The 27,682-nt window shown below is 38.5% G+C and overlaps 1 protein-coding gene across 1 annotated transcript; it reads right to left on the reverse strand.

The window, feature by feature from the left end:
- Positions 1-281: 281 nt before the first annotated feature.
- On the reverse strand, positions 282-27,682 carry LOC147637870 (uncharacterized). The gene is made up of 14 exons (XM_086799068.1): positions 27,604-27,682; positions 27,316-27,520; positions 27,061-27,223; positions 26,541-26,859; positions 26,239-26,444; positions 25,365-25,706; positions 25,217-25,280; positions 24,794-25,136; positions 24,550-24,705; positions 1,116-1,183; positions 939-991; positions 751-842; positions 485-619; positions 282-380 (listed from the first exon to the last, which is right to left on the reverse strand). Exons 2-14 carry the CDS (start codon positions 27,472-27,474, stop codon positions 282-284), a joined length of 2,199 nt encoding a protein of 732 aa, XP_086655194.1. The 5' UTR covers positions 27,475-27,520; positions 27,604-27,682.

A 27,682-nucleotide genomic window follows, 5' to 3' on the forward strand; every position in this document is an offset into this window, starting at 1 on the left:
CAACACCAAGCCACCGAGGGGGGAAAAAACAACACTCTTGCTATCGGCTGCACCAGTCGCCCAACTTCAGTAAGCCTTCCTCTCTACAGCACCTCAGCTACAGCCTTCGCCACACATAAACAAAACAAGGCCACCTTCTCTGGTCTGCGCCCCAGCAGCCACTGTTCTCAACTGACCACCAGCAACTCATCCAAGGCCTCAACGGTGGCCTACCAGCCACCTCTACGCAGAGGTGGCCTACCAGCCACCTCTGCGTACACCAAAGGAAAAAAACTTGGCCACTATTCTTTACCTGCTGTCTGACCTTCCACAGTCGGCCACCTTCGCATCTCACAAGGCTCTGCAGCTTGACTTTTTCGAAGCGGCCACTCCTTTATTCTCTGCTTTCGCCGTATCACCAGCCAGGCATTCCACAACTACATAGCGGGCTCACCCATACACGTCTCCGCATCAGCACCCGCCGGTGCTTCACACACGCGAGAACCCATAGCCCCTTCGCCTCTGCACCATCACTGTTGAGGCAACCACTTCTCTTCACCAGGCTCTGCAGCTCTTCGCCTACACCTACGGCTATGCTCCACGCTCCCCAGAGCACCCTCGCTTTCACCGTCGCTAACGACTAGCCCTTATACCCAGACGGCTCTTCACTCTCCTCTATGCCCGTCTACTGCAGCACCTCTGTAAGGCGTCTCTCCTCTTACACCCCCGCGTCTGTCTGCACAAGTCTCCAGCCAGCTCTACCATGCTTACCCGCCAAGCGTCTTTTTTCAGAGAGGCTTGCTCTCCCTCCTTTGCGCGTTTGCTCCACCACCTTCTAGACGATGTGCTGGCAGCAACGTTGGCTTCCATGTGGCTATTAAAATTATTGGTCATGTGTATTATATTTTTTATTTATTTTAAAGCTTCCATTAGATGAACACACAATGCCCTTTCATTACCTTCTGCCTCAAATTCACGTGCAGCATCCATGACCTTCCAAAATGAACAAGAGCTGCCCATGGCCCATAATCATCAGCATCAACTTACCAAACATGACCATCACCCCATGCCATACTTTAATGCCTATCAAGGCCTTCATCAAGATCTTTTTAACACCCCAGAATCCACACAAATACCACGTCTCATCACCATGGCTATCATGCCCAGACCCCCAGCGATGTGGAGACATATGGCCATTCCAAACCTGAAAGACCCTCCAAACTCAAGCACAAGAGCAATTTATATTTTGCTGGCGTCCCTTGTAGATTTCAATATTTATAGTCTAAATTGGGATCTCTCCACATAACCAGCATATGTACATCCATTTCTATCATGAGCTCATCAAAGCCCCAATCATTGACATCCTCATACTCTTCCACCTCTTGTTTGCACACATCCAAGACACCCTCTTGACAAATAGAAAGCTCATACAATAAAAACTTCAAGTCTCAAATAGCCGCTCCAAAGAAAAATGCATGCACTAACTCACTGTACAGCCATTCAGTCTGTACATTTGCCAAGGCATTCAGGGCAAAGTTTTATTGCACATCATGCATCCCATATGTACACGGACTCAAAACACCTTTACAAAATTTTTCTTAACATACTTTGCCCAACCCCCAGCCTGCTGAATCATTCATGATCAGCAGTAAAAAGCATTTCAAGACCTAAATCCATATCCAAAAATTGCCCTTCATCTGAAATCACATCTTCAAACACTGCATCCTGTACAATCACCATCAAACATGCATAATACTTCTTCAGCCTGTATCCATTTACCCTGGAAGCATGCAAAGTCCCATCTAAATCTGCCAATTGCTAGGTACCATTTGTAAATCCTTGCATCACCAAGAAAGGTCCCTCCTACTTAATTTGAAACTTCTTATGAAAGGAATTATCCAACCTGCTATTATAACGTAATACCAAGTCATCCTTCATAATTCCTTTGCTTTTAATTTTCTTGTTGATCTTATCCAACGTCCTTGCCTGCATATCTTCATAATGCTTCAAAGCATTATCCCTGTTCAACTGTGCTTCTTGTAAATATAACAACCGCTCTTTAAGGGCATCTTTAGGCTCTTCCAAAAGCTTTTCCAACATTTTAACAGCTGGTATCTCCACCTCAATAGACAATAAGGCTTCTTTCCCATAAACAAGATGAAATGGAGTGAAACCAGTACCAGTCTTAATTACTGTCCTGTATGCCCACAAGGCAGCAGGCAACTCCAAATCCCAATTCTTGCCTTGTCGCTCTGTCACCTTGGATAAAATCTTAATCAATTCACCATTGAAATGCTCATTCAAGCCATTACACTGTGGATAGTAAGGTGTGGTAAAACTGCGACTGATCTTCATCTTTGTACACAAATAGTCCATAAGCTCTGCTTTGAAACCTAGACCCTGATCAGAAAGCAATTTCGATGGCACACCAAATGTACAACAAATATCCTGATATACAAACTTTGCCATCTCCTTAGCAGTAATTTGTTTCACTGCCTTTGCTTCCGCCCATCTAGAAAGGTAATCAACTGCAGTCAAGATGTAGCACTTCCCTCCGCTGGTAATAGGCAATGGTCCCACAGCATCAATTTCCCATTTTTCAAAAACATCATAAGCAAGAATTGTCTTCCTCATTTCAGGCATTAATATCTGTCTACTATGAGCTTGGCATTGATTGCATGACCTGCACTAGTGATTAACATCCTTATGTACACTTGGCCATATATAACCTTCCTGCAACACTTTATGCAAAGTAATCTTCGAGGCAAAATGTCCACCGCATGCTCCTTCATGGTTTTCCTTAATAATTTTGTAGATTTCTTCCTTCCAAGGTACCCGTCGCATTATCAAGTCAATTCCCTTCAAATACAAAGCATCACCAATCATCACATACCTTGCAGCTTTCCTGATGAAACCATATTTTTTTGATTTTTCAATACCACTAGGAATCATCCCTGTTAACAAAAACTCCTCAACATCCTGTAATTTTGCCCTGCCACAATAAAATGATGCATGAGCTTTAAGAACAAAAACTTCACCAATCATTCCTTGGGCTGCTTCATGAGCCTCCTCATTATGGCCTTGATCCACATGCTTAAGACTCCAAGCTTCAAATTCCTTCAACAAACCTTTAATCTTGAAACACATCTCTTTGAGTGACATATTCTTTGACTTCCAAACTCCCAACACCTTTTTTACCACAAGCAATGCATCTCCTCGAGTGCGAATCCTGTGTACACCATGCTTCAAACATATTTGCAATCCAACTTCCAAAGTCAGATACTCCGCTTCATTGTTGCTATGTGCATCCACCTTAACACCCTTCTTAAAAACAAGGCAACCCTGTGGATCATAAAGCACCAAACCTCCTGAGGCTGTATCATGGATTTTCCTATAAGAACCATCAAAATATAATAAGTGTGCATTCACCAACTCAGCCGCATCCTCAACTGGCTTCTTGATGGTCTCCTCCTTTATAAGAAGAGGATTCTCCTTATATGTCAATAGATCAGCTAAGGTAGCCCTGGTACTCTCTTCCACCAAGAATGAGAAAGTAAACTCCTGCAACTCAATCACCCACTTCATCATAGCTTTAGATAAATTTGTGCCATTTATCAACTGAGGCAAAAAAGTGTAGCTCGTCAAAAACACAAAGTGGCAAGGCAACAAGTAATGGCGGAACCGCCTACATGCATACAGCACACTAACCATAACAAGTTCCACCTCCCTCTGATAGTAACAACCTTTCTCTAGCAAGTTTTACCCTGCTAGCACAGTAGACTGGTTGCATATAATGTGATTCTTTCCCCTTCTGTAACAACATAGCTCCAATAGCATCTTCACCTACTGAAGGGTTGACATAAAATACCTGTTCCCAATTAGGCACCTGCATTGTAGGAATAGGTCCCAACACCTCTTTTACTTTCCAAAAAACTACCTCACACTCCTCCGACCAATGTAAAGGATCATGCTTTACTGCTTGCTGCAAAGGATATAACAACTGTGAAGATAGAGAGATGAATCGAGCCATATACTTTATGTAAGATTCCTCCCCCAACCCCTTTTTGATGTCTAGTATATTCCCCTGTGATCAATTCCTTTTCTGAAATATAAGAGATCTTGTTTCTAACTGTTTTAGTCTAGAGAGAGAAAATTATTCTAGAGAGAGAATATTCAGATTATGAATATTTTTGGATAGAAAAATAACTCATCTTATTAAAATAAGTTCCCCTGAAACAGAAATTCAAAAAAGAATTTTCCAATGTGCAATTGGAATTAATTGGAAATAGGTATAAAGAACCTTAGTCTAAGGGTCTAGATTTTCAGAAATTTTTAGATTATGGTCCAATTAAGGTTCCTATGGACCAATAGCATCAATCCATGTGTAGGGAGGAGATAAATCCAATTTGAAAAAGAAGATACCCAAAAATGAGTAAATGCTCACATAAGATGAAGAGTTGAAAATGTACAAGGTTTATTAGTAAATAAACACATATGTAAGGAAGGGGAGTTCTTTAAAGGAGGTGCATATTTCACATAAGATGAAGAGTTGAAAATGTACAAGGTTTATTAGTAAAAAAAAAAAACTATGACACATATGTAAGGAAGAGGAGTTCTTTAAAGGAGGTGCATATTTCACATAAGATGAAGAGTTGAAAATGTACAAGGTTTATTAGTAAATAAACACATATGTAAGGAAGGGGAGTTCTTTAAAGGAGGTGCATATTTCACATAAGATGAAGAGTTGAAAATGTACAAGGTTTATTAGTAAAAAAACTATGACTCATATGTAAGGAAGAGGAGTTCTTTAAAGGAGGTGCATATTTCACATAAGATGAAGAGTTGAAAATGTACGAGGTTTATTAGTAAAAAACTATGAGCAATAAAATTTTGACACATATGTAAGGAAGGGGAATTCTTTAAAGGAGGTGCATATTTCACATGCTTGAATGAGTTTTAAACTCAAAAATAATGTGATATTTTTATCTCTCATCTCTCTTGAACCAAACCAAATCAAAATGGAACCAAACCGAATCAAAAAGTAACCAAACTAGGTCCAAATCTAGTCCCAATTCAACCAAACTGACTTGGAAAATTCTAGAATCAGTTTGTTTGGTTAGGAGCTCAAATTTTCCTATAAATAGAAGCCTTCCCTTGTTGAAAAAGATATAGAGTCTTATGCCTTGTTACTCTACTCCACCTAAGCCAAAATATATAGAGTTTTATGCCTTGTTACTCTACTCCACCTAAGCCAAAATATATAGTGTCTTATGCTTTGTTACTCTACTCCACCTAAGCCAAAATATATAGTGCCTTATACATTGTTACTCTACTCTACCTAAGCCAAGAACTGTGAATTCTTTAATAATTCACTAGTTTTTGATACTCTCTCTTTCTTCAATCCCCATTGGTGGCTCCATCAACATACTAAACCAATTGATTGGTTGGGGGCCTCTACCATGAATAAAGAATCAAGCAAATTATAAGGTAAGTATATTGAATTTTGATCTTTTCTATAATTACTCAATGATTCTCTCTTCTCAACCCCTCTCAAGCTTGAGAAGTTTAATTGGTATGGTTTTTTAAGTGCTATTGAAGTTAATTGGTGAATAGTAGTGAAGAGTTACATAATTTAATAAATGCTATAGAAGTTAATTTCCAGTTATGTTTAAATTCTAATGGTTTTTATGTAATTTCTCTCTCTTACTCAAGAAATGGTCATACTCATGACCCATTCTTAATCCAAATGAAGCTTTTCATAAAGCTTTTCCTTAATCCAAGATTAAGCTATGCTTGAGGTCAAATTAATGGCTTTTTTCTATGCTTTTAGTTTATGTATATTGATGATTCAATCCATTATGGATTGATGATCCAATTAGAGACCATTCTAATTATTTTCTTAATGATCCAATTAGAGACCATTATGGATTGATGATCCAATTAGAGACCATTCTAATTATTTCTTTAATAATGAGCCTTATCCCTTAGAAAAAATTGAGATTTATCAGTCATAGTAGCGGAGCTATGGCAAAATTTTTATAGAAATTACGCATAAAATAATTTCATTCAAAGCATAAAAAGAGGACTTCCTACCATATTCTAGGAACTATCATCCTATATTAATTAAAAGAATATTATTATGCATGGAGATATGGATGTTTGCATGTAGATGTAGAGGTATGGATGTGAGTGTGAATGTGGAGGTGGATGTATGCATGGAGATGTGGATGTATACATGTAGAAATAGATGTGTAGATGAGGATGTAAATGGAGATGTGGATGGATGCATGTAGATGTAGATGTATAGATGTAGATGTGAATGGAAATGTGGATGTATACATGTAGATGTAGATGTATAGATGTAGATGTGGATGTGGAGGTGGATGGATGCATGTAGATGTAGATGTATAGATGTAGATGGGAATGGAGATATGGATGTATGCATGTAAATGTAGATGTATAGATGTAGATGTGGATGTGGAGGTGGATGGATGCATGTAGATGTAGGTGTATAGATGTAGATGTGAATGGAGATATGGATGGATGCATGTAGATGTAGATGTAGAGATGTAGATGTGGAGGTGGAGGTGGATGGAAGCATGTAGATGTAGATGTATAGATGTAGATGTGAATGGAGATGTGGATGTATGCATGTGGATGTAGGTGTATAGATGTAGATGTGGATGTAGAAGTGGATGTGTGCATGTAGATGTAGATGTATAGATGTGGATGTGAATGTGGAGGTGGATGTATGCATATAGATGTAGATGTATGGAGGTGAATGTGAATGTGGATGTGGATGTATGCATAGAGATGTAGATGTATGCATGTAGATGTGAATGTACGCATATAGATGTGGATGTATGGATGTGAATATACGATATGTGATGTGAGGGAATCTGAGTGATGAGATGGAAATGATGTGATGGGATGAGTATACATATAAATGGAATATGGAATAAGTAATGTAGACTGATGAGGGATAATGTGGAAAAATGAAAGTTAAAATAGAATTTGTATTGTAAACTGTTTGTAAATGCTGTTTGTAAAAGATTGTTTTATGTCAAGAATGCTGGGGGGAGCATTTTGACCGTCTTGTGATTAAGGTCGTGATGGTAAAGTTGCAACTGCTGACGAGGAGTCAATGAAGGACGTCTCGCATAGCAAGGTCGGCCGAGGTCTTGACCAGCCTCGGTGCGATTAAAATGGTGAGCTTCCGGTACGGTGGATGAGGGGCCAAGGAAGCGGCCTATGCGTGAAGCGCTAGGTCACCTGCGAAGGATCCTAGAGGGTGCTGACCATACGGTGCTCGGGCTCTGGGTCGCCTAGGATACCCACGCGTGCGTCGAGGAAGATATTGGAACAGAGTTGGAGTTGTTTTCTGAAATCGGGCATGGATCTGGTTGATTGACCTTGCTGGTCTTCAATGGATGAGTCCATGGCCCCTTATATGGATCTGTTGGTTGATCTTGCTGATCTTCAACGAGAGTCCATCTTGATAAGTGATTATATTGCCGAGTATTAAGGGCTAGGAACTATCGAAACGGCCCCTGAGCGTTCTAGTTGCCAATGATGCCATATATACTCTGATGAAGGAATGATGGGATATTATGAATCAATGGGATAAATTGGAAGATTGTGATCAGTGATATTATGGTTTTATTAAAGGATTGTTTTAAACTGGCTGAATCTGGTTGAAAAAGGCAATTTCATATTGGGTGTGTGAGTGGTGTGACTAGTTTTATTTTGCATGAACATCCGGCTAGGGGGCCTTGGAACTCTTTTCCTTGGTACCCGGGACAAAACCTAACCAAATTCTTAATTGGATCCCATCACTACAGTGGTTGGGCGGTTGGCTAACCCATGGGATTGGATGGGGTTAGGCTGGACTGATGGATCCGTAAATCGAGACTCAAACTTTTGTTTTTACGATAGAAAAAAAAAATCCCGGACAGTAACTGTTCTATGGATAGGAATCAACGGCTGTGCCTCTTGAATGGGGAAAAAAGCGTTGATCCCAATGATCCAAGTGCAAGTTTCTTCCTTGAACTGACTAAGTATCTTATAGATGTAATTGGATCATCTCGATCAGAAATGATCTTGACTACGTTAGAGTAAAAAGTTATCCTGGTGGAATCGCCCGTGCTTCCGGTTAAGAAAGTTTTTCCGGGTTCGGTTTTGGAATAACCGACGGATTAGTCTCTTATCCGGATATCCGTGGGCGAGGCCCCGAGTGTGGGACCCCTGTCCCGCGCGAGAAGCGCTACTTCCGCTGCCAGTAACCCGAATCCGTTGCTCGGTGGGAACAGGGATCTTACAGTTGGTATCAGAGCATTTGGTTAATAAAGATCAACTGAGAAGACAAATATGTCAAAAATTTATCAAGAAACACAAAAAGGTTATAATTGTGTGATATAATTCATACAATTTGATATTCAAACTGAAATTCATAAATTGATAATTGGTTCTTGAGATGGAAGTACCGCAATTATATAGAATCCCTGACTTGCTTGAGGCCTAGACATGATAGTATTTACCTTATAATTCCAAGGGCCGTGACTACCCGTATATACCGAGAGTATACTGCAGCTCTTTACTGACAGTATATACGAGTAAATCTAAGACTTGAAATTATAAGCGTTAATGCTATCTAGATGATGATTTCGAATGTGATTGATATGATTTTTAATTCTGTTTGAGAATGGATGAATTGATTTGGATTCTGATTGAAAATGTTGATTGAAAAATGTTGATTTTTAAAAAATTAGTTGAAATATAATGAAACCACAATGAGGGGGAATGGGACGAGTCCCTGTGATGATATTCATAACTAAAATGATGATAATGAATTCAGCAAATCACTATGAGATTAGTGGATTGTGCTGTCAGATTGCTACTGTTAATACTTGACCGGTAGATCAAGTTAAGGGATGTCAAATTGAGAACTTGCTTGACTGAAATTTCCGTGGGAAGGAATGTTCCGAAGGAAACTTTTCGGTCTAATGGACCTTTATCATGTTAAAGATATGAATGATATGATCTGAATGAATTGTTATTTAATGATGAGTTCTATATAAGGGATATTTATCCCAGTGTTCTGTTGGGTTGACCAGAATATAAGGAACCCAGAATAAAATTGGATCTTAAGAAAAAGAGCTGTCCTCTACCTTGCGAGATGAGGACATCTCGCACTTTTTAAGTGGGGTAGAATGTAAGATTCCTCCCCAACCTTCGAGGTATACTGGAGTAAGAATCTTCCTTTCTGATCTTATAATTATTCCCTCTCTAAAATAAAAGAAAATTTCTGTTTAAAAAAGGAAGACCCTTTTCCTAGAATACTTCTCAGGAGTCACGCCTATTTTAAGGATTTAGAACAATGAGTTTAGAAGTGAGAATCGGTGTTTTGGATACCAAGGTTTTGGTTTTCATTCGAGTACGGCCCAAAAGAAGTTCTTTATCTCTTGGGGAGTATAAGAAGTTATCCCTCAGATATTGTGATCCTTATATCTGAATTCAATGAAAGTAGGTGACTTAGCCTACAAGTTTCTTTTATCTCCTCATCTCAAAATTCTTAATGCCTTCTATAGAAAAATGTGTCAAACACAAATCATGGAAAGACGGTAAAACTTCAGTGGCAAGTTACCGTTGGCTTCTAGGTTACGCTAGCTCCTTCCTTTATATAAGTCGTAACTTTTACTTGTCACTCACAGTAATCTTACTCCCATCAATCTCCTTTCTTTCTTAATCTCCTTCATGGCTTGGCAACAGGAATTAGTTTTATCCCTGATGATTTCTCACCTTCAAGACGTAAGAGAGTCTGTGAAGAAAGACTTTATAGAACAGTATGAGCGCTCACTTTTTCCTCACCTAGGAACTTCTGTAGCGCAGACCAAATGGCGGACCTATCAAAACATAACTAGGGTAACACCCTGGGGTCAGCAACACTTTCGTAACAATGTCCGCTTGGCCATGGTTATTGAAGCTTTGGGTTTGGGTCCCCGATACTACTGTGTCATGAGATCAAGGCATCTTGGGTTTTCTGAGCGGGTCTTCTTACTGGCATGTTTTCTTCCTCATGAGAAGATATGCCTTTACCCGTTTTTGGCTTGCCTCTCAGAGGTCCTTTTGTTAGATCACCTCATACCACTGAGATAGGTGCGGCAATAACCAGCAGAATCATTCCCATAGATGAGTTACCCTATACTTGTGCAGCTTGTGAGGACTGCTTTTGTGACCATATGATGGACGGGCTTATGGAAGTGTAAAGAGTTTCTCTATCTTTACTGTATAAGTTCCGAAAATGAATAAAGTTTAAATCTTGTTCTTATTTTGAATCTTGCTCTCTTTAAGACTTTTCTTGGTGGTTAATCGTGATTAAAATTTTTCTCTAAGTCTCATATTCGTGCATCTTGCGAAATTATTCCAAGTTGCGAGATGAGGACATCTCGCGTTTTTTAAGTGGGGTAGAATGTAAGATTCCTCCCCCAACCCCTTTTTGATGTCTAGTATATTCCCCTGTGATCAATTCCTTTTCTGAAATATAAGAGATCTTGTTTCTAACTGTTTTAGTCTAGAGAGAGAAAATTATTCTAGAGAGAGAATATTCAGATTATGAATATTTTTGGATAGAAAAATAACTCATCTTATTAAAATAAGTTCCCCTGAAACAGAAATTCAAAAAAGAATTTTCCAATGTGCAATTGGAATTAATTGGAAATAGGTATAAAGAACCTTAGTCTAAGGGTCTAGATTTTCAGAAATTTTTAGATTATGGTCCAATTAAGGTTCCTATGGACCAATAGCATCAATCCATGTGTAGGGAGGAGATAAATCCAATTTGAAAAAGAAGATACCCAAAAATGAGTAAATGCTCACATAAGATGAAGAGTTGAAAATGTACAAGGTTTATTAGTAAATAAACACATATGTAAGGAAGGGGAGTTCTTTAAAGGAGGTGCATATTTCACATAAGATGAAGAGTTGAAAATGTACAAGGTTTATTAGTAAAAAAAAAAAACTATGACACATATGTAAGGAAGAGGAGTTCTTTAAAGGAGGTGCATATTTCACATAAGATGAAGAGTTGAAAATGTACAAGGTTTATTAGTAAATAAACACATATGTAAGGAAGGGGAGTTCTTTAAAGGAGGTGCATATTTCACATAAGATGAAGAGTTGAAAATGTACAAGGTTTATTAGTAAAAAAACTATGACTCATATGTAAGGAAGAGGAGTTCTTTAAAGGAGGTGCATATTTCACATAAGATGAAGAGTTGAAAATGTACGAGGTTTATTAGTAAAAAACTATGAGCAATAAAATTTTGACACATATGTAAGGAAGGGGAATTCTTTAAAGGAGGTGCATATTTCACATGCTTGAATGAGTTTTAAACTCAAAAATAATGTGATATTTTTATCTCTCATCTCTCTTGAACCAAACCAAATCAAAATGGAACCAAACCGAATCAAAAAGTAACCAAACTAGGTCCAAATCTAGTCCCAATTCAACCAAACTGACTTGGAAAATTCTAGAATCAGTTTGTTTGGTTAGGAGCTCAAATTTTCCTATAAATAGAAGCCTTCCCTTGTTGAAAAAGATATAGAGTCTTATGCCTTGTTACTCTACTCCACCTAAGCCAAAATATATAGAGTTTTATGCCTTGTTACTCTACTCCACCTAAGCCAAAATATATAGTGTCTTATGCTTTGTTACTCTACTCCACCTAAGCCAAAATATATAGTGCCTTATACATTGTTACTCTACTCTACCTAAGCCAAGAACTGTGAATTCTTTAATAATTCACTAGTTTTTGATACTCTCTCTTTCTTCAATCCCCATTGGTGGCTCCATCAACATACTAAACCAATTGATTGGTTGGGGGCCTCTACCATGAATAAAGAATCAAGCAAATTATAAGGTAAGTATATTGAATTTTGATCTTTTCTATAATTACTCAATGATTCTCTCTTCTCAACCCCTCTCAAGCTTGAGAAGTTTAATTGGTATGGTTTTTTAAGTGCTATTGAAGTTAATTGGTGAATAGTAGTGAAGAGTTACATAATTTAATAAATGCTATAGAAGTTAATTTCCAGTTATGTTTAAATTCTAATGGTTTTTATGTAATTTCTCTCTCTTACTCAAGAAATGGTCATACTCATGACCCATTCTTAATCCAAATGAAGCTTTTCATAAAGCTTTTCCTTAATCCAAGATTAAGCTATGCTTGAGGTCAAATTAATGGCTTTTTTCTATGCTTTTAGTTTATGTATATTGATGATTCAATCCATTATGGATTGATGATCCAATTAGAGACCATTCTAATTATTTTCTTAATGATCCAATTAGAGACCATTATGGATTGATGATCCAATTAGAGACCATTCTAATTATTTCTTTAATAATGAGCCTTATCCCTTAGAAAAAATTGAGATTTATCAGTCATAGTAGCGGAGCTATGGCAAAATTTTTATAGAAATTACGCATAAAATAATTTCATTCAAAGCATAAAAAGAGGACTTCCTACCATATTCTAGAAACTATCATCCTAGATTAATTAAAAGAATATTATTATGCATGGAGATATGGATGTTTGCATGTAGATGTAGAGGTATGGATGTGAGTGTGAATGTGGAGGTGGATGTATGCATGGAGATGTGGATGTATACATGTAGAAATAGATGTGTAGATGAGGATGTAAATGGAGATGTGGATGGATGCATGTAGATGTAGATGTATAGATGTAGATGTGAATGGAAATGTGGATGTATACATGTAGATGTAGATGTATAGATGTAGATGTGGATGTGGAGGTGGATGGATGCATGTAGATGTAGATGTATAGATGTAGATGGGAATGGAGATATGGATGTATGCATGTAAATGTAGATGTATAGATGTAGATGTGGATGTGGAGGTGGATGGATGCATGTAGATGTAGGTGTATAGATGTAGATGTGAATGGAGATATGGATGGATGCATGTAGATGTAGATGTAGAGATGTAGATGTGGAGGTGGAGGTGGATGGAAGCATGTAGATGTAGATGTATAGATGTAGATGTGAATGGAGATGTGGATGTATGCATGTGGATGTAGGTGTATAGATGTAGATGTGGATGTAGAAGTGGATGTGTGCATGTAGATGTAGATGTATAGATGTGGATGTGAATGTGGAGGTGGATGTATGCATATAGATGTAGATGTATGGAGGTGAATGTGAATGTGGATGTGGATGTATGCATAGAGATGTAGATGTATGCATGTAGATGTGAATGTACGCATATAGATGTGGATGTATGGATGTGAATATACGATATGTGATGTGAGGGAATCTGAGTGATGAGATGGAAATGATGTGATGGGATGAGTATACATATAAATGGAATATGGAATAAGTAATGTAGACTGATGAGGGATAATGTGGAAAAATGAAAGTTAAAATAGAATTTGTATTGTAAACTGTTTGTAAATGCTGTTTGTAAAAGATTGTTTTATGTCAAGAATGCTGGGGGGAGCATTTTGACCGTCTTGTGATTAAGGTCGTGATGGTAAAGTTGCAACTGCTGACGGGGAGTCAATGAAGGACGTCTCGCGTAGCAAGGTCGGCCGAGGTCTTGACCAGCCTCGGTGCGATTAAAATGGTGAGCTTCCGGTACGGTGGATGAGGGGCCAAGGAAGCGGCCTATGCGTGAAGCGCTAGGTCACCTGCGAAGGATCCTAGAGGGTGCTGACCATACGGTGCTCGGGCTCTGGGTCGCCTAGGATACCCACGCGTGCGTCGAGGAAGATATTGGAACAGAGTTGGAGTTGTTTTCTGAAATCGGGCATGGATCTGGTTGATTGACCTTGCTGGTCTTCAATGGATGAGTCCATGGCCCCTTATATGGATCTGTTGGTTGATCTTGCTGATCTTCAACGAGAGTCCATCTTGATAAGTGATTATATTGCCGAGTATTAAGGGCTAGGAACTATCGAAACGGCCCCTGAGCGTTCTAGTTGCCAATGATGCCATATATACTCTGATGAAGGAATGATGGGATATTATGAATCAATGGGATAAATTGGAAGATTGTGATCAGTGATATTATGGTTTTATTAAAGGATTGTTTTAAACTGGCTGAATCTGGTTGAAAAAGGCAATTTCATATTGGGTGTGTGAGTGGTGTGACTAGTTTTATTTTGCATGAACATCCGGCTAGGGGGCCTTGGAACTCTTTTCCTTGGTACCCGGGACAAAACCTAACCAAATTCTTAATTGGATCCCATCACTACAGTGGTTGGGCGGTTGGCTAACCCATGGGATTGGATGGGGTTAGGCTGGACCGATGGATCCGTAAATCGAGACTCAAACTTTTGTTTTTACAATAGAAAAAAAAAATCCCGGACAGTAACTGTTCTATGGATAGGAATCAACGGCTGTGCCTCTTGAATGGGGAAAAAAGCGTTGATCCCAATGATCCAAGTGCAAGTTTCTTCCTTGAACTGACTAAGTATCTTATAGATGTAATTGGATCATCTCGATCAGAAATGATCTTGACTACGTTAGAGTAAAAAGTTATCCTGGTGGAATCGCCCGTGCTTCCGGTTAAGAAAGTTTTTCCGGGTTCGGTTTTGGAATAACCGACGGATTAGTCTCTTATCCGGATATCCGTGGGCGAGGCCCCGAGTGTGGGACCCCTGTCCCGCGCGAGAAGCGCTACTTCCGCTGCCAGTAACCCGAATCCGTTGCTCGGTGGGAACAGGGATCTTACAGTTGGTATCAGAGCATTTGGTTAATAAAGATCAACTGAGAAGACAAATATGTCAAAAATTTATCAAGAAACACAAAAAGGTTATAATTGTGTGATATAATTCATACAATTTGATATTCAAACTGAAATTCATAAATTGATAATTGGTTCTTGAGATGGAAGTACCGCAATTATATAGAATCCCTGACTTGCTTGAGGCCTAGACATGATAGTATTTACCTTATAATTCCAAGGGCCGTGACTACCCGTATATACCGAGAGTATACTGCAGCTCTTTACTGACAGTATATACGAGTAAATCTAAGACTTGAAATTATAAGCGTTAATGCTATCTAGATGATGATTTCGAATGTGATTGATATGATTTTTAATTCTGTTTGAGAATGGATGAATTGATTTGGATTCTGATTGAAAATGTTGATTGAAAAATGTTGATTTTTAAAAAATTAGTTGAAATATAATGAAACCACAATGAGGGGGAATGGGACGAGTCCCTGTGATGATATTCATAACTAAAATGATGATAATGAATTCAGCAAATCACTATGAGATTAGTGGATTGTGCTGTCAGATTGCTACTGTTAATACTTGACCGGTAGATCAAGTTAAGGGATGTCAAATTGAGAACTTGCTTGACTGAAATTTCCGTGGGAAGGAATGTTCCGAAGGAAACTTTTCGGTCTAATGGACCTTTATCATGTTAAAGATATGAATGATATGATCTGAATGAATTGTTATTTAATGATGAGTTCTATATAAGGGATATTTATCCCAGTGTTCTGTTGGGTTGACCAGAATATAAGGAACCCAGAATAAAATTGGATCTTAAGAAAAAGAGCTGTCCTCTACCTTGCGAGATGAGGACATCTCGCACTTTTTAAGTGGGGTAGAATGTAAGATTCCTCCCCAACCTTCGAGGTATACTGGAGTAAGAATCTTCCTTTCTGATCTTATAATTATTCCCTCTCTAAAATAAAAGAAAATTTCTGTTTAAAAAAGGAAGACCCTTTTCCTAGAATACTTCTCAGGAGTCACGCCTGTTTTAAGGATTTAGAACAATGAGTTTAGAAGTGAGAATCGGTGTTTTGGATACCAAGGTTTTGGTTTTCATTCGAGTACGGCCCAAAAGAAGTTCTTTATCTCTTGGGGAGTATAAGAAGTTATCCCTCAGATATTGTGATCCTTATATCTGAATTCAATGAAAGTAGGTGACTTAGCCTACAAGTTTCTTTTATCTCCTCATCTCAAAATTCTTAATGCCTTCTATAGAAAAATGTGTCAAACACAAATCATGGAAAGACGGTAAAACTTCAGTGGCAAGTTACCGTTGGCTTCTAGGTTACGCTAGCTCCTTCCTTTATATAAGTCGTAACTTTTACTTGTCGCTCACAGTAATCTTACTCCCATCAATCTCCTTTCTTTCTTAATCTCCTTCATGGCTTGGCAACAGGAATTAGTTTTATCCCTGATGATTTCTCACCTTCAAGACGTAAGAGAGTCTGTGAAGAAAGACTTTATAGAACAGTATGAGCGCTCACTTTTTCCTCACCTAGGAACTTCTGTAGCGCAGACCAAATGGCGGACCTATCAAAACATAACTAGGGTAACACCCTGGGGTCAGCAACACTTTCGTAACAATGTCCGCTTGGCCATGGTTATTGAAGCTTTGGGTTTGGGTCCCCGATACTACTGTGTCATGAGATCAAGGCATCTTGGGTTTTCTGAGCGGGTCTTCTTACTGGCATGTTTTCTTCCTCATGAGAAGATATGCCTTTACCCGTTTTTGGCTTGCCTCTCAGAGGTCCTTTTGTTAGATCACCTCATACCACTGAGATAGGTGCGGCAATAACCAGCAGAATCATTCCCATAGATGAGTTACCCTATACTTGTGCAGCTTGTGAGGACTGCTTTTGTGACCATATGATGGACGGGCTTATGGAAGTGTAAAGAGTTTCTCTATCTTTACTGTATAAGTTCCGAAAATGAATAAAGTTTAAATCTTGTTCTTATTTTGAATCTTGCTCTCTTTAAGACTTTTCTTGGTGGTTAATCGTGATTAAAATTTTTCTCTAAGTCTCATATTCGTGCATCTTGCGAAATTATTCCAAGTTGCGAGATGAGGACATCTCGCGTTTTTTAAGTGGGGTAGAATGTAAGATTCCTCCCCCAACCCCTTTTTGATGTCTAGTATATTCCCGTGTAATCAATTCCTTTTCTGAAATATAAGAGATCTTGTTTCTAACTGTTTTAGTCTAGAGAGAGAAAATTATTCTAGAGAGAGAATATTCAGATTATGAATATTTTTGGATAGAAAAATAACTCATCTTATTAAAATAAGTTCCCCTGAAACAGAAATTCAAAAAAGAATTTTCCAATGTGCAATTGGAATTAATTGGAAATAGGTATAAAGAACCTTAGTCTAAGGGTCTAGATTTTCAGAAATTTTTAGATTATGGTCCAATTAAGGTTCCTATGGACCAATAGCATCAATCCATGTGTAGGGAGGAGATAAATCCAATTTGAAAAAGAAGATACCCAAAAATGAGTAAATGCTCACATAAGATGAAGAGTTGAAAATGTACAAGGTTTATTAGTAAATAAACACATATGTAAGGAAGGGGAGTTCTTTAAAGGAGGTGCATATTTCACATAAGATGAAGAGTTGAAAATGTACAAGGTTTATTAGTAAAAAAAAAAAACTATGACACATATGTAAGGAAGAGGAGTTCTTTAAAGGAGGTGCATATTTCACATAAGATGAAGAGTTGAAAATGTACAAGGTTTATTAGTAAATAAACACATATGTAAGGAAGGGGAGTTCTTTAAAGGAGGTGCATATTTCACATAAGATGAAGAGTTGAAAATGTACAAGGTTTATTAGTAAAAAAACTATGACTCATATGTAAGGAAGAGGAGTTCTTTAAAGGAGGTGCATATTTCACATAAGATGAAGAGTTGAAAATGTACGAGGTTTATTAGTAAAAAACTATGAGCAATAAAATTTTGACACATATGTAAGGAAGGGGAATTCTTTAAAGGAGGTGCATATTTCACATGCTTGAATGAGTTTTAAACTCAAAAATAATGTGATATTTTTATCTCTCATCTCTCTTGAACCAAACCAAATCAAAATGGAACCAAACCGAATCAAAAAGTAACCAAACTAGGTCCAAATCTAGTCCCAATTCAACCAAACTGACTTGGAAAATTCTAGAATCAGTTTGTTTGGTTAGGAGCTCAAATTTTCCTATAAATAGAAGCCTTCCCTTGTTGAAAAAGATATAGAGTCTTATGCCTTGTTACTCTACTCCACCTAAGCCAAAATATATAGAGTTTTATGCCTTGTTACTCTACTCCACCTAAGCCAAAATATATAGTGTCTTATGCTTTGTTACTCTACTCCACCTAAGCCAAAATATATAGTGCCTTATACATTGTTACTCTACTCTGCCTAAGCCAAGAACTGTGAATTCTTTAATAATTCACTAGTTTTTGATACTCTCTCTTTCTTCAATCCCCATTGGTGGCTCCATCAACATACTAAACCAATTGATTGGTTGGGGGCCTCTACCATGAATAAAGAATCAAGCAAATTATAAGGTAAGTATATTGAATTTTGATCTTTTCTATAATTACTCAATGATTCTCTCTTCTCAACCCCTCTCAAGCTTGAGAAGTTTAATTGGTATGGTTTTTTAAGTGCTATTGAAGTTAATTGGTGAATAGTAGTGAAGAGTTACATAATTTAATAAATGCTATAGAAGTTAATTTCCAGTTATGTTTAAATTCTAATGGTTTTTATGTAATTTCTCTCTCTTACTCAAGAAATGGTCATACTCATGACCCATTCTTAATCCAAATGAAGCTTTTCATAAAGCTTTTCCTTAATCCAAGATTAAGCTATGCTTGAGGTCAAATTAATGGCTTTTTTCTATGCTTTTAGTTTATGTATATTGATGATTCAATCCATTATGGATTGATGATCCAATTAGAGACCATTCTAATTATTTTCTTAATGATCCAATTAGAGACCATTATGGATTGATGATCCAATTAGAGACCATTCTAATTATTTCTTTAATAATGAGCCTTATCCCTTAGAAAAAATTGAGATTTATCAGTCATAGTAGCGGAGCTATGGCAAAATTTTTATAGAAATTACGCATAAAATAATTTCATTCAAAGCATAAAAAGAGGACTTCCTACCATATTCTAGGAACTATCATCCTAGATTAATTAAAAGAATATTATTATGCATGGAGATATGGATGTTTGCATGTAGATGTAGAGGTATGGATGTGAGTGTGAATGTGGAGGTGGATGTATGCATGGAGATGTGGATGTATACATGTAGAAATAGATGTGTAGATGAGGATGTAAATGGAGATGTGGATGGATGCATGTAGATGTAGATGTATAGATGTAGATGTGAATGGAAATGTGGATGTATACATGTAGATGTAGATGTATAGATGTAGATGTGGATGTGGAGGTGGATGGATGCATGTAGATGTAGATGTATAGATGTAGATGGGAATGGAGATATGGATGTATGCATGTAAATGTAGATGTATAGATGTAGATGTGGATGTGGAGGTGGATGGATGCATGTAGATGTAGGTGTATAGATGTAGATGTGAATGGAGATATGGATGGATGCATATAGATGTAGATGTAGAGATGTAGATGTGGAGGTGGAGGTGGATGGAAGCATGTAGATGTAGATGTATAGATGTAGATGTGAATGGAGATGTGGATGTATGCATGTGGATGTAGGTGTATAGATGTAGATGTGGATGTAGAAGTGGATGTGTGCATGTAGATGTAGATGTATAGATGTGGATGTGAATGTGGAGGTGGATGTATGCATATAGATGTAGATGTATGGAGGTGAATGTGAATGTGGATGTGGATGTATGCATAGAGATGTAGATGTATGCATGTAGATGTGAATGTACGCATATAGATGTGGATGTATGGATGTGAATATACGATATGTGATGTGAGGGAATCTGAGTGATGAGATGGAAATGATGTGATGGGATGAGTATACATATAAATGGAATATGGAATAAGTAATGTAGACTGATGAGGGATAATGTGGAAAAATGAAAGTTAAAATAGAATTTGTATTGTAAACTGTTTGTAAATGCTGTTTGTAAAAGATTGTTTTATGTCAAGAATGCTGGGGGGAGCATTTTGACCGTCTTGTGATTAAGGTCGTGATGGTAAAGTTGCAACTGCTGACGGGGAGTCAATGAAGGACGTCTCGCGTAGCAAGGTCGGCCGAGGTCTTGACCAGCCTCGGTGCGATTAAAATGGTCAGCTTCCGGTACGGTGGATGAGGGGCCAAGGAAGCGGCCTATGCGTGAAGCGCTAGGTCACCTGCGAAGGATCCTAGAGGGTGCTGACCATACGGTGCTCGGGCTCTGGGTCGCCTAGGATACCCACGCGTGCGTCGAGGAAGATATTGGAACAGAGTTGGAGTTGTTTTCTGAAATCGGGCATGGATCTGGTTGATTGACCTTGCTGGTCTTCAATGGATGAGTCCATGGCCCCTTATATGGATCTGTTGGTTGATCTTGCTGATCTTCAACGAGAGTCCATCTTGATAAGTGATTATATTGCCGAGTATTAAGGGCTAGGAACTATCGAAACGGCCCCTGAGCGTTCTAGTTGCCAATGATGCCATATATACTCTGATGAAGGAATGATGGGATATTATGAATCAATGGGATAAATTGGAAGATTGTGATCAGTGATATTATGGTTTTATTAAAGGATTGTTTTAAACTGGCTGAATCTGGTTGAAAAAGGCAATTTCATATTGGGTGTGTGAGTGGTGTGACTAGTTTTATTTTGCATGAACATCCGGCTAGGGGGCCTTGGAACTCTTTTCCTTGGTACCCGGGACAAAACCTAACCAAATTCTTAATTGGATCCCATCACTACAGTGGTTGGGCGGTTGGCTAACCCATGGGATTGGATGGGGTTAGGCTGGACTGATGGATCCGTAAATCGAGACTCAAACTTTTGTTTTTACGATAGAAAAAAAAAATCCCGGACAGTAACTGTTCTATGGATAGGAATCAACGGCTGTGCCTCTTGAATGGGGAAAAAAGCGTTGATCCCAATGATCCAAGTGCAAGTTTCTTCCTTGAACTGACTAAGTATCTTATAGATGTAATTGGATCATCTCGATCAGAAATGATCTTGACTACGTTAGAGTAAAAAGTTATCCTGGTGGAATCGCCCGTGCTTCCGGTTAAGAAAGTTTTTCCGGGTTCGGTTTTGGAATAACCGACGGATTAGTCTCTTATCCGGATATCCGTGGGCGAGGCCCCGAGTGTGGGACCCCTGTCCCGCGCGAGAAGCGCTACTTCCGCTGCCAGTAACCCGAATCCGTTGCTCGGTGGGAACAGGGATCTTACACTTTACCTTTTGCACAAAAGTAGTCAGTTGCCTTGTATTCTTTGGTGTAGGAAGAAGAAGAAGAGACTTGACTTTATCAGGATCTGGATCAATACCATTCTCTGAAACAACATGGCCCAAGAGTTTTACCCTCGGTTGAGCCAAAAAATACTTTTTTGGATTTAATTGACCACCACACTCATCATAACACTGAAAAACTGTAGCCAGCCTATCACAATGCTCTTGCCTGGAGCTGTATATACAAAAATCATCAATAAAATCCTTGACAAACTTGTTCAAAAAAGGAGATAATACCCAATTTGCCCTTTTCTGATAGTAGGCTGGTCCATTCACATCAATCCAAAAGGAAGAACTTTGTAGCAGAAACACCCCCAAGGTGTAATGAAAATCGTCTTGCGCTGATCTTCTTTTGCAATCTTTAACTGAAAATAAACCCATCACAAACACTGTACCTTTCATATCCAGCTACAGTATCCAAAATCTCATCCAAAAAAGGTAGGGGGTAAGGATCCTTTTTTGTAGCAGCATTCAAAGGTTTGAAATCCACACAAATACGCCACCTGCCATCCTTCTTTGGACTCACTACTGTAGGACTTACCCACTCAGTTGTCTCCACTTGTGTAATGAAACCTGCACTCAACAGCTTATCAACTTCCTCTCTCAGGGCCTGCATTTGTTCTCGTCCCATCCTGCGAAGCTTCTGCCTAACTGTTCTTACACCTTCTTTCAATTCAATCCTCAAATCTGGCCCTTTAAATCCTCGAATCTCCTTATAAGAGGTGATGAACAATTCTGGAAAATGAGACAGCATATTAACATACCTGACCTTTTCTCCACTCGAGAGATCCGGACTCAGCATTCCTTCAATCAGCTCCTGCTGCTGCTTCACTTCTATCTTTGGCTGCAGTAATTCCTCGATCACTTCATATGACCCCAAAGTATCTTCTCCCTCTTCATGCACTTCTTTATCTTCATTACCTTGTTGCTCTGATACTAGGAAAGCCACATCTACCTCTTCTTCACTAGAAGCAGTAGTAAGTCGATGAATCCATCTCCTATTCAGAAGTACTGGTGGTAGTTTCCTCTTCACTCGAATCCTGTGGCCTCTCCCACACATCATTCAAAGATCTCCTACTATGCATCTCAAAAGATTTTTTATTACCCCGCTTATTATGCAAAGAAATGGTCCCATACCTCCAGTCTTGTACTGCACCCACCACTTGCAACCAGGGTCGTCCAAGAATAATTGGAAAAGCACCAAGACCCGCAGGCATCACATGAAAATCTACAGTAGCTTTGACATTAAAAGCTTCAATTTTCGATTCCTTTACCATACCAGAACATTTTACCTTTTGATGATTAGCCATCCTGATTCGAAAACTAGAAACCCCAGACACCCTCAAGCCTGACTGCTCCACACATGATTGGGTAATCACATAGATTTGAGCTCCTCCATCTATATAGGCCTGACCAAGGTTCCTACCTTCACTCCACACCTCCACACCTCCACAATAGGGCAAATATCTGGAAGCTCTTCTAAAGATAGTACTTTGACTGACCTCTTCTCTGACTCCTTTTCCATTGGATTCACAAGTCCCTTCCATTGCCTTCTCAATTTTGGCCACCAACTTCCCAAAGGTGATGTTGGCCTTCCTATTCACCAAATCAGATTTCAAGTCATAGCTAGTTTTTCCATCCCCCCTGACACCTGGAACCTTCTACGAGGCTTCAGTTTCCTTTTGGCTTTCACATCTTCTCCTTCGTGCTGCTTCCCCTTCTTACGGCTGGTGGGTCCAGCTACTCCCTTTGCTTCTCTTTCATCCGTTTTGCGCTTGCCAACGGGCATCACATCCCCTTCTTCTCTCACGTGAACATTCTCTAGAGTAACAACATTCACAACCTTTGCCTTCCCCTTCTCCTCAGCTGTGATTCCACTAGGGCCTGCTTGATCCTTAATATCAATACCATAGTCGTTTGACCTGTCAGGTAATTGTGAAGGTAGTGGTGGGTACATATCACCACCCATTCGCTGAGGCTTATCACAATCTATACTTAGATGACCAAGCTCACCACAATTCCAGCATGTAGGGATGAAACGACGGCCCCTACCACGACCCCGTCCATACCCTGCTTGTCCATCTCCCCCTTCATGTGATTATTGCCTCTACCTCTACCACGTCCACCACCTGTACTTCCCATTAAATTTAAGCTCAAATTCTTCATAAGATCAATCATCTGTTTCATATCCTGTCGCAATCCCTCATCAAAACCTACAGGAACCGTAGGTACTCCTTGACGGGGGATTTTTTTTTGCGAGCTTTTTTTGCCGAGCTTTTTGGAGCAATGAACAAGGAGTCCGAGCTTTGCAAAGGACCATGAACTTACTATGAGCTTTGTAAAGGACCAAGAACTTACTTACATATAAATAACAAGCTTTGAAAGATCAACAATATAAATTTCAATCTTTTGATCCACATCATACTTATTGATATAATTACATATATTCATATATGTAACTAAATTCATGCACCTCATACATATACACATACAAAATATACATATACATACATACATGCAAGAGCTACCTACATACATACTAACATATATACATATACATACATACATGCAAGAGCTACCTACATACATACTAACATATATACATACATACATACATACATACTTTCTTACTTACTTAAAGGAAAAAAACAATCCTTTAAAGATAAAAAATATATATATCGATCTGTAAAGTTCCAAACCATGAAAATCTCGATTACAAAGTCTTTGATCCACATCATACTTATTGATATAATTATATATATACATATATCTACCTAAATTCATACACCTCATACATATACATATACATACATACATATATACAAGAGCCACCTACGCAGCACTAACATATATACATACATTCCATACATACATACTTTCTTACTTACTTAAATATAAAACACAATCTTTTAAAGATCAAAAATGTATATATCGATCTTTAAACTTCCAAACCATGACAATCTCGAATACAAAGTCTTTTGATCCACAAATTATAGCATTCTAATTATAGCATTCTTCTACATGTCATCCCGACCTAATGAGAAATCTCCCAGACATGCTTTGGTTACCTCCATGTCATTCTCTATCCCCATATAGTGCCTTTTTAACTCTTGGCATGCACGTCCCAAGCCTCCACATCCCGCAAAAACGTCCAAGACACTATCTCCTTCACTTGAGAAGGTCTCCACTAGCCACCTACAATGAAATACAATCATAAACGTGCATCTAAGTATTTTGAAAAAGTAGCTATGAAAATGACCAGAATGAAAATTGTCTCACCTAAAGAACATAGGAGATCTTTCTGCACCACCTCGAATGTAGCGCTCCAAGACCATTGTGCATTGGAATGGATGCTTCTTATTCTTCTCAAAAATGAAATTTCGTTGAGCGTTGAATAACTTCTTTGAAACATTTTGCCCAGCCTCACGATCAATAATAGGGACATGGCAATTTACTCGATAGAACATACTAAGCGCCAATGTATCCACCTACCATAACGAGAAAACATTATGTTTGGATATCCATACCACATAACATGTATACACAAAGGGAAATATTTTAGAGATTATGACTTACCCGTTCTCCATTGTCATACAAATAACTTGATTCCACATGAACAGACATTGTTCGATGCATGACCAATCCAACTTTCTTTCCCATGGAATATATTTTAGGAAGTTGATCCATTAGACTCAAACACACAAACCAACCCTCATCAGCCACAAACAAACCAACAAAACTGAGTGTGGCACGTATCAATGATGAAGAAACTTGATTCCATGAGGGACACCCATCTGTATCTACATCAACAACTTGTAAACCTGTAGGAAAGTCAGCCCATACGAGGCGAGCCACTGTATCTGAGGGAGCACCTCTATGAGATAGAGCCTTGGGAATCTTCATCAAGAATTCTTCCACACTACATAAAAGATTTATGATGTTTGGTTTTGGTAAGTACAACTTGGAAAACTAATTATATGGTGAAATTATTCTTTTTACCTATCTGAGCCCTCCGAAAGAGTGTGGATGTCTACCAGCAATATGTGTGAAAAACATCTCTCACCTGCAAGTAAACAAGACAAAAAATGAGATGCATTTCGAAAGCACACACTTCTCAAAATAAATTTGCAATGGAAAGTACTCTTACTAGTCATGTCCATGATGTCACGTTGTCCTGACACCTCCCCCTCTTGAAGATGCTCTGGAGGGTCTCTCTCTTGATTTTCATTTGTGGGGTCTCCCTCTTGAACATCATGCATAATGTCAAGACGTCTCTTTGTTCGCCTCTCACGTTGCACTTGAGATGATGTAGATGTATGCTCTTGGTGTGATTGTGGCACTCGTGACAGTGGTGTGGATGGTTTTGGGGCCACGCGTGAGGATCCAACTACTGGAGACTGGGTCAAGATTGTTGGCTGTGGGGAAGGTATTCTAGAGTCTTCTTGAGTTGGGGGCTCTCTTTCAAGCTCAGATTGGCAATTCTTAAATTCTTCAAGAAATAGATCAAGATAATTAGTAAAAAGGTAAAAATCCCCATATCTTTTTGTATATGTATATGTATGTAGATGTATATGTATATGTACATGTATGTGTATGTGTATATGCATATGTATATGTATATGTATGTAGGTATGTATATATGTATATGTATGTAGGCATGTGTCTATGTATATGTATGTGTATGTATATGTATGTAGGTATATGTATCTATTTATATGTATATGTATGTAGGTATGTATATATCAAAACTTAACAATGTTTCTTTAAAATCTAACATGCCAATTCTTAAATGTAACATGAACTCTGTATGTATGTAGGAATTTAGTGTATGTATGTAGGTATGTATTTATGTATGCATATGTATATATACATATGTATTTGTATATGTATATATCTGTATGTATATGTATCTAATATGTATATGCATATGGATAGTTTACATATGTATAGGTAGGAAGGTTTACATAAACATATACATTTACATTTACATGCATATAATTTAGTAGAAAGCAAAAAAGTACCTTTTTCTAGGAGCTCCTCACTTGGAGGCACATGATTTAGAGGATAGTCCAACCACCAAGGACATCTCTTAAATTCCCAATCAGAAACCCCTCTCTCAACCCATTCCTTCGGATACATTGTTTCCGAGGAATTTGGATCTACCCATTCTTTGATTGCTTCCGTCTCTTCGTCCATTAGACCTTGGCCAATGAGTAGCTGCACCCACCTACATGTCCAAAATAAAACAAACAGTACTAAAATATTTTTTTAAAAGCGTATATGTATTTTCTACAAAAATGTAATGGCATTGGAAGATATATACCTATAGACAACCCTCTTTGCGGCATTCTCCACCTCAGGTTGCTTTTGGCCTTCCTTTACTTTTCCAATCTTTGCCCACACCTCATGGAAGGCCCATGGTATGTGTTTCAATCGCTCCTCTTGCACCCATTGCATAAATGGTGGGATGTAGATAACATCATCATATACCAATAAACCCTCCAAAATAGAGTCTGCCTCTCCTATTAGCTCTTCCCAATACAACTCTTTCTTCATATGCAGCAACGTCTTTTTGTTATCCCCAAACATCTCTGAAATTACCTTGTCCTTTGCCCGGTCATAAGCATTTGAAGCAATTCCGTCTTCCTATTTCAGCATCATACCAAACCCATAAGAGATTAGATATTAAGGTTAGTTTATGTTAAGGGAGGTTTATTGACATGTGACATACCTTTGAGTTGAAATCCGAGATATGGCGACTGTGTAGAGCTTTTCTTTGGTCAGAGCAACCAATCCCTTCTTGAACCAATCATAGTTATATACGAGTTGAAAGAATGCATCACCATTGGATGGGTTTGCAATTATGAGCATCTTGTACGCTCTATCTCGAAATGTTTGCTCTACACCACGTCTGGCTTTCTCACATTTTGTCTCATATTCTTGCAACCCCATGGCATGTCTATCAATGCATGATATAGCTTGCTTCACCGCATTTTCAAACGGTGTCTACGTATAACGAAAAGGACTCATTATCACTCACACGATTAAAAAACATTGATAATCCGTTTATTAATGATATTGGAAAATGCAAACACTACCTTCCACACAAGCTGTGCCAAGATTGTAGCTGGAGCATTGTACCATTGCTCTCCACTTCGTCGCTCCAAACTAAGCTCCATTAAAGCCCACCTCCTTACGTCTTCACCTAGGTAGTCCAATATGGATGATTTGTCCGCCATTCCAAATCGTTGAAACATGAAGATCTCATGTGACAATGTGGGTGTCACACTAGTGCGCACCAATCTGTGTTGTAAAGAGTCACAATGAGCTAAGAACTTAACTATGACTTCACAATGTCCATAATTAAGTAGAGAGAGATCACTTACTCATTTTGAGATCGCAAAGCCAATAGCAATTCTCCTTCTTGCTTCTTGTCCACAACCAAAAATTGACATTTGACCCGGA

The sequence above is a fragment of the Cibotium barometz genome, chromosome 6 (genome assembly GCF_041138505.1).
Source record: "Cibotium barometz isolate CiBa-2024 chromosome 6, ASM4113850v1, whole genome shotgun sequence".
Classification (NCBI taxonomy): Eukaryota; Viridiplantae; Streptophyta; class Polypodiopsida; order Cyatheales; family Cibotiaceae; genus Cibotium; species Cibotium barometz.